We start from the raw sequence: 8,841 nt of genomic DNA on the forward strand, positions 1-8,841 counted from the left end.
TCGTGGGTTCGAATCCTGTCAGGGACCCGACGTTGTGTCCTTGGGAAAGGCACTTTACACGAATTTTCCTCACTTCACCCAGGTGGGAATGGGGACCCGGCTATAGACAGCGAAAAATCTTGTCAGTTTGTAAGTGTTTGAGCGCTTAATCAGCTGCTTGCACTGTATGCTTCACGGGAAGCTGAGAATGTTTCGGAGTGTTCTATGGTCTGCTGGATTAATAATATAGTGTAAAGCGCATAGAGCCTGCTGTTGAGCGGTGATATGCGCTATACAAATGCTATCTATTATTATTATTATTATTATTAGATCATATACGCTATAGGAGATAACTATGTCAAGGAAACATCCCAATGACCCACCCATCTGATCCGTGTGTCGCCGACATTTGCGTGATTTTATTCTGGAGTAAACTCACTACATGTACATTACTCACTTAGCCACTGGAGCCTCATACTCATTGACAATGAGTGGTTTTCTTTGACACAGGTTCGACTGTAGTTTCTGTATGTGACGTCGTGGGGTAAACTTGCTAAGTTTTATGATATGACAATGTCACGGTACTACTGTATGCTTCCCAGGAAGTTGAGATTGTTTCAGAATGCTATCAGGTCTTCTGGGGTAATAAAGATTGTAAGTCTGAGCTGGTTTTTGAGCGAGAATTTGGGCTATTCAAATGCAATATTATATTATCATTACTTGGCACTCTTGTCAAAATTTCCCTGGTAGGAAATAATCATAAAGTGGAATTTTTTTTTTCCATTTCCGAATTTCCAAGAAAGTCTTTTTGAGCATTCTAACGAAATTTAGCTTGACCTGAGTTAAACTGTCAAACGCGCCACCATCCAAGTAATAATAATGCTGCTGGAAAGGGAACTATAAAAAAACGCCCTGTAAATTATTTAATCAAGGGACATAACAAAGTAGACATAGGCCTACAATGTAAAGAAAAGAAGTTTACACAGTTACCGCTCGTTTTACATCAGCTGATAAAAAGGGATGCGACTGATATGAAACATTTAATCAAATACATTCATGCTTCTATAGACGAGGTCCAATATATATACTTTAGTGTGAGAAAAACGAAGTAGGAACTTAGCAATAAAAGAAATTTAGAAATAAAACTGAATTAGGAATATATGGGTTTCTGTAATTTGGCTCAAAATGGCCAAAATGGCAAGATGGAAAGGAATAAACTTTTGAGACTGAAGAATAAGCTTTCATGGCAAAGAGGCATAGACACAAAGAGGCTATAATACTACTAGAGGTTACAGCTGTGACGTCACCTGTGTAAACGCACTATGGCTGTGCGGGCCCACTCACTGTTTAATATCGGGCACAAATAGTGATATTATACTGACAAACATTTTAAAATGTAACACTTAGATAAATAGCTGGTTTATCTTAAACGTTCACAATATTTTCTAAAATTGGCGTTGATTGGCAATCGTGTTTGGCTACGTACAGCACCGCATCTTCCATGAACCTTGCTACTGCTGCTGCTGCTGCTGCTGCTGCTGCTGCTGCTGCTGCTGCTGCTTGGCATCGTTTCCGCAAATGAGACAGAATATTAAACCGGTCTTATTTTGGTGGGTAGTTACGCTGGTTGGCTACTGTATATTCTCTCATCTCAACAACATCGACTGTGGTTCTTTTCCATTCAGCCTGCCTTGGCGGTGTCCTAGAGTCGTAGAGTTGCGGCTGAAGTTTCTATCAGCTTCTCAATTACATTCCTGATTCCAGAGGGCCGATACGAACGCCTTGTTGTGGTCAGCGGTGACAAATTGAGACATACTGTTTGAGCGACGGATAACTAAAGATTTCAATAAAACTATGATTTTTGTTTTAACAAGGGTTCATCAAGTCCTTCTCATTCATTTTTTTTCTGAATTTTACTCACCCATATGGTCTCACGTCGTGTCAAAGACCCATTTGCAGCTAACTGCAGCCCGTCAGCCATGCTCTGATTGGTTAAATATTCTATTCCTAGATCTAGTATTTAGACCTAGTATTGGGTTTTTTGTGAGGGGGGGGGGGGGTTGCGATGTTCAATCCAGTCTAAATGGCCTAAAACAGATGTAGATCTAGATCTATAGATTCTTGGATCTAGATCTTTATATACAAATACAAGTTTTGCAGCACAACTACACTATAATTTTCTAGATTCTAGATCTCTTCATCCATGAAGATGCTAGCCTACTGATTTTATATAAAAAAATAGGGGGCCAACTGATAAAAATAAATTTAAATTGTAAGAATTATAGATTAGATTGAGAGAAGAATCTCGCCAATGCATGAGTAGGCTATGCATGCAGGTATAGGCCTAATATGTGTATGTATGAAACCTTGTAACCAGTCAGAGCATGGCTGACGGGCTGCAGTTAGCTGCAAGTGAAAAGACCTAGCTGTTTGCGTTAGATTCTATTTGGAGATTACAGGCTCATTTAAAGGTAAACAATCACAAAAATCCCTTAAGTACATTTTTGCGATAGACAAATCGCATGAAGAAAAAATCAACATCAAAAGACTTTGCAGAGTACCATTAATTTGTGATTGAAAAGTGTTGCGGTGCACAGACTGGCCTTTTATTCCTCTCCGGAATGGCGGCTGGCTCCTCAACTTTGACATTCGTGACGTCACTACTACGACCTCTGGTTCTATTTATAACCTCTTTGCTTTCAGGGTCTTTGATCACCCTCTATACCCAGGCAGCTAGCGTCAGCGTTAGATATAAAGGCCTACGTTGGCTGGTACAAACAGTAAGTAACTATGACTAACTACTAGATCTAGATCTAGATCTACTAACACAGTGTAGTTTATACTTTGCTTCTCTCACTTCTTAAGAGCTGCCATATCATTAATTGATCGACTCCTCCTCTGTTTATTTACACTTTGTAACTCGTTGTGGAGGCAGTGTGAGTCCTGTTTAAAACAAAACAACTCCTGGCACCGACGCCGGGTCTGCTTCAACAAACAGGATACAAGAAGTCTCAACAAGGTTAATGAAAGTAAAGAGAAGACTTGAGCAGAAAGCCAGAAAGTGTACTGATTTTGGTGAGTTTTTGTGTAAAGACTACTGATTCAGATGGGGCTTGGGCCTAAATAGTCAGTCTTGTAACCCGCTATTTCCGTACCTTGATAGTCAAAGCAGACTCTAGACTCTAGTCTAGATCTATGTCACATGTGCTGTTGAAGCTAGAATCTCTAGAGACGTAGATCTAGACTTGTAGAGAGGTGAGCCGAGAAAGTCTGATTCCCCGTTTAGACCTCTCTGTGACATCCTCCCCTTGGCGCTCATATATGACCTTATAATTATAAGTTATAATGCAGTTACTTTGTGAGCGCCGTAAAAACTCTCTAAAACTAAAAACTAAAAAAAGGCAGTCTGCAACTCTCGTAGAATTAGATCTAGATCTAAAATCTAGACTAGATCTAGATCTAGAATCTAGATATCTAGAATCTAGATTCTAGATCTAGCTAAGCCTAAACATCAGCTTGATTAGCCGTGCAAACAAAGTGATGCTCAGATTTCTTTGATGAACAAAAGGGGTTATTACATGTACAGGCCGACTGGGGCTCAATTCGTAGGCGAACACCCAGCGAATAACTAGCCCGCCGGATGTCGAAAACACAGCTGCTGCTTGTGAATTTGACATCCTGCCTTGAGAAGTGTGCGGACTAATCTTTGAAGTATGTTGCGCTGTGTACAACTGATCAAATTTCAAAATTATAAAAAATATCGTTGTAGATAAAAAATAATACCAGATTCAGAATCAGCGTATAAAAATTAGGGAAATGGCTCTCGAATGACTTTCGTTTTGTATGTGTAAGGTTATTCCATTCCTGCACTTTTTTATGTTTTGAGCGCAGGACAAGAGCTGCAAATATGTCTCTTAGAACTTTCATTCTCCTGAAGTTTTTGAAATCTTCTGGAAATGCTCTTATCTCATCCAGCAGATTTGTATGCGATAGCGATTCCTCTTCAATTTATAAGCAATCCTTGTACTTCATGCGCCGTTTTTTGTTGTTGTTTCTTTTTTAACTAGACAAAAATCGCTAAATCATCCAGAACTGTTCTGTCTGCTATGATGCACCCACGTGTGTGAAGTTTCACCCTGACTAGGCCTAGTGTGTAGAATATGTTGCTCGCGAGGTGTGGCCGCCTTCAGGTTGATTGTGGCGTGTAATGATAAACCAAGTTTCCCCGATTTCATTTGTCCGTGTAGCTTGTCTATGGTCAAAAACCTGTCCGATCAGCCTGTACATATGTAAAGGTCGTGGTTGGCGGGTGCTCTGGTGTGGTTTGCTCCTTCTTTCCTATCAAACATCTATCGTCCTTATCTCCCCTCCTTCTTTTTTATGTTTGTTAATCTCTTGCTACACCTCTAATCTTCTGGCGCTCATATGACCTTATGTAGTTGCGAGTGCCGTAAAACCTCTACTAAAACAAAATTTCCTTATTTTTCTCCTTGTATTATTTTTCAGAATGACTTCAGAGTGACTGGATCCTGGAGACGTGAGCACATCACAATCTAAAATGTCTGAAACCAATGCCGGATCGAGGCCTCTGAAAATATTGTGTATTCATGGATATAGACAGAATGCTCAAATGTTTCGAGAGAAATCTGGTTCCCTGAGGAAAATGTTGAAGAAATATGCAGAGTTTGACTTTGTGACAGCGCCGCATAGAGTTCCTCCAGGGAACCAGGGCAGTGCAGCCTGGGGACTACAGCAGGAGCAGCAGCAAAACGGTGAGGAATCGCTCCCTGAGGCTGAACCAGGCACGTCAGCAACTCAGGGGGACAGCGACGATCCAGGGGAGCGTGGATGGTGGTTCTCCAGAGAAGACGATTATTTTAAGTCTGTGGACTACAGCGACATTTCCAAGGGGTTTGATGCCTCCGCTGAGATGATTGTTGCGAAGCTGGAGGAAAACAGCTATGATGGAATCCTGGGCTTCAGTCAAGGAGCCTCCATGGTGTCTATGCTGTGTTTGATGCAGCAGCAGAGGGGCAAGCAGTGGTTTAAGTTTGCTGTTCTCATCGCAGGATTCAAAAGCAGGTCTACCGCTCACGACGTTCATTACAGCGGAAGATCAGAAATTCCTTCGTTACACGTGTATGGGGAGACAGACCAAATCATATCGGAGAGTATGAGTGAGGAACTGCTGCAGTATTTTCGTGATCCTACGATTCTTCGCCACCCGGGAGGCCACTTTGTTCCCGCAGCATCTGCGCAGAAAAAGGGGTACATGGGATTTCTCAATGACATGAAAGTTTTATGCATTTGATGTTGCAATTGTCCGGTCATAGTTTACTTAGTAAAGGGTTATGAAAGTATTTAATGTATGCTCGAATGTTTGTTACACATTTGTGATTTTGAAGACACTTTAATTCTTTTAAGTGACTAGCATGATATTTGGTCGCTTTTAAGCACAAGGGGGACTATCCCCCCAAAATGCTGTTTTGCGAAAATTGAAGGTAAAATTTTTGCCTGTTGTTCAATTTCTTTAATATACAAGGAGAGTTTTCTCAATAACCAAACAGATACACACCAATGAAACCAACCTTCTCCTATAGGTGGGACAACGCCTACTTTTGGTGTAGGTCAAGATTTCTGGAAACCCCCGAAATCTGGGTTAGCCTGCTTGTCCTCAGAAGCGACCATTTGTTATCTTCCTGTAACTGTAACACTCGTTGTACAGATTGAAAGCTGTAGATTGTGCTAGAGTCCGATCTGCCACTCCTGTCCTGTAGCAGCACACGTATATCCCTGGGGATCCTCTGGGCCATGTAATGGTCTGTCCATAAACATGTTGCTACACGTGTCTATTTTCTTTTCTTCTTTCAGCTGCATTTCTCTTTTCTTTTCTATTTCTTTTTTTCTCCAGCCTTCCCAGGAAACATTTTCCACTGAGTGCAGTATAACACGGAGGATAGTTTGAATTGGTCTAGACTGGCCTTGGTAGTTAGAGGGATTTGTAGTTTGAGGGATATCTTATAACGGGGTGGCCACCACGGATGGGATTGGCTGATCGGGCCGATCGCCCAACTCGATCACCTAAAAAATAAACGTGTTTGTTTTCAGTTTCAGGCGATCGAGTCGGGCGATGGGCCCAATCCAGCTGTAGTGGGCACCCTGTATTACAAAGAAATAAAGAAGAAGAAAAATCGGGACCGCGGGCACAGTTTGACGGGTGTGTGATTTCAAGTCTTCTGTGTCCCACCTATAGATCTGTCAAGTGCTGTCGATAGGAAGGCATCTGTTTCACCTTTTTCTTCTTTCCACATCCCTTCTGCTGGGATCAACGACAAACACTCTCCCACAGACTGACTTCAGAAATAAAGTAAAAAAGTACACCTCCAGTCTGTGGGAGAGCCACTGGGAAAAGCAGAAAAATAATAAACTATATGAAATAAAACCCAAACTAGAACAGCGAAATCCTTCGGACCTCTCCAGAAGAGACGAAGTCATTTTTACTCGATTGCGCATCGGACACATGGCCCTGACCCACAAATACCTCCTACAGGGAGATGAGAAGCCGTTCTGTGTCGGATGCGACACAGATTTTACCATTAGACACATCTTAACCGAATGTCTAGACTTTGGAGAGATCCGAAGGAAATATTATAAATGCAAGAAATTGCAAGATATTTTTTCCGTCGTTGTTCCCAGAATTTTGAATTTTATGAAGGCCATTGGCCTTTATGGCAAGTTGTAAAATGAAAAATGAAAACATACTATTTAAAATGTTTATTGTTACCTATAAGAGTTGTTTTAAATCACAAATATATTAATACTGAATTTTAATATCATTCTAGCATTTTAAAGTCAATAATTAGTTAACCAATCGTGGAGTGAACTTGTGCGAAAAGTAAACAACTTGTGTTTCGCGCGCTCATATGACCTTAGCATTTGTGAGCGCCGTAAAACCCTATACTACATACATACATTTCCACATCTGAAAAAGTGGCAACCCCAAAGTATCCTCACTCTGTTGTTTAAATGGCTGTTGAGAGGCTTGACCAGCACTCGGGTTCTCCCCCCCCCCCCCCCCCCCGCCCCCACAAAGCAGTGCTACTGACTGAACAGTGTCTTTAGGCCATTCCCAAAGGGGGGATATTGACATCTACTAACATGCATGTTCTTGTGCACAGTAGAATTGTAAATGGGCTGATTTATCAATGTCGTGCTCATACTATACCAGAACAACATAGGGGGAACTGCTGCTTTTTCTTTCATCGTTACTATCGTCATTTTGCCTCTACTTCTTTTGTATGTTTGTCACTTTCTTGTGAACTGCTGTTTCCGGGATGCCTTGATAGCCGAAGCAGACTTTGTACTGTTGAGACTAGAGAGGTGAGCTGAGCAAGCCTGATTCCCCGTTGAGTTGGGACTTCTTTGTTGACATCCACCCCTTGGCGCTCATATGACCTTATACAGTTGTGAGTGCTGTAAAACCTTACTAAAACAAGCACTCATTTGTTTGCGGAGTGCAGAATAATAGTTTTTCCACAAGCAAGAAAAAGAAAGAGGGTCTGCACTCTTGTTGTTCCGCCATCCTCTCCGCCCCACACCCTTTGTTGCGCTGCTCTATCAACTGACCTCAATTAGTGACCCCCATAAATCCCCCCCCCCCCAACCCCACCATTCGCTAAAACAATGGCTCCATAAAATTCCTTCTGTCTATTGGTTGGACCCCGTTCATTTTGTTTTAATAGGGGGGTTGGACTATACCATCTTTTGTAAAATAAGGGGAGCCATACTAAGTGTTCCGTTCCGTTCTTGCGCTCGTGACTCGACTCAGCAGTAGGTTAAACAAGCCACAAGGTGGTGACAGCGACAGGGGCGTGAATCGGGAATCGTTTGGCGAAACTGTTCCGCGTTCCGCTGAAGTGAATCGTGAATCGCGTTCCGCAGGAAAGAGTGACGATTCAGTTCCGTTCTCGCGCTCGTGACCCAGCCCTACTGCCTGCACATCATTACCTGGGTACAACGAGGTGTCCTCTCTGACTCAGAGGTGTCCTCTCTGACTCAGAGGTTGATGTGTAACGACCCTCAATCCTTCACGGTCGCGAGCTGCTGTTGCACATTCTACTGTACCCGGGCCAGTCTATGTTTTTATGTTGTCCTTCCAAGTTACTTGTTGTCTACCCCGTCTACTCCTTCCTTCAAGCCCCTCTTTCACAATGGTTTTGTGTCGTTTTAAAGGACCATAGTATTGCATTTTCCTAAATTTTTATTTTATTCAGCAGGCTTTTTTGCTTTGTAATTTATTCTGGCCATTCAAGAATACCCCTCCTCAAAGGGCCTTCAATAGAGCTCACAAGTGGGCTCTCCTACCTGTGCTGTGACCATCATGAGTTATCTTAGAACATGATCTTTCTATCCACTTGATGACTGAAATATTGTAACAACACAATCAATAAAAATGATACTGAATGGCCTTTGTGGTGCCAGTCAATGCATGCAGGACATCTGTCCTTGTGTGTCTGGAAAGAAAAGATACTATTTTCTTCCCCGGATGAGGTTTGTTTCCATCTCTGGGTCTACTCCATCAATGTTAACAAAGATACGCCTAAACCAAAGGAATCTTTTTGGGTGCGCCTATTTGACCAATATCTTGGATGATGCGCCTGATCCAAAGGAATCTCTTTGGGTCCAAACCTTTCAGTCCAAGGACCACCTCAGCGTCAGACATCCAGCTCTTTGGAATCTGTTTCAGTGCCTTAACTTGATCAATATCTTCCATGATGCGCCTGAACCAAAGGAATCTCTTTTGATGCGTCGACTTGATCAATATCTTCCATGATGCGCATGAACCAAAGGAATCTCTTTTGA

General features: G+C 42.1%; 1 protein-coding gene across 1 annotated transcript; it reads left to right on the forward strand.

The window, feature by feature from the left end:
- Positions 1-3,026: 3,026 nt before the first annotated feature.
- LOC101853546 (esterase OVCA2) lies at positions 3,027-5,346 on the forward strand (the record flags this gene model as incomplete). Its single annotated transcript, XM_005096359.3, is given in 2 exon segments — positions 3,027-3,054; positions 4,486-5,346. A coding segment is annotated over 1 exon segment (753 nt). The 3' UTR covers positions 5,291-5,346.
- Between the last annotated feature and the right edge of the window lie 3,495 nt (positions 5,347-8,841).

The sequence above is a fragment of the Aplysia californica genome, unplaced genomic scaffold (assembly GCF_000002075.1).
Source record: "Aplysia californica isolate F4 #8 unplaced genomic scaffold, AplCal3.0 scaffold00127, whole genome shotgun sequence".
Taxonomy (NCBI): Eukaryota; Metazoa; Mollusca; class Gastropoda; order Aplysiida; family Aplysiidae; genus Aplysia; species Aplysia californica.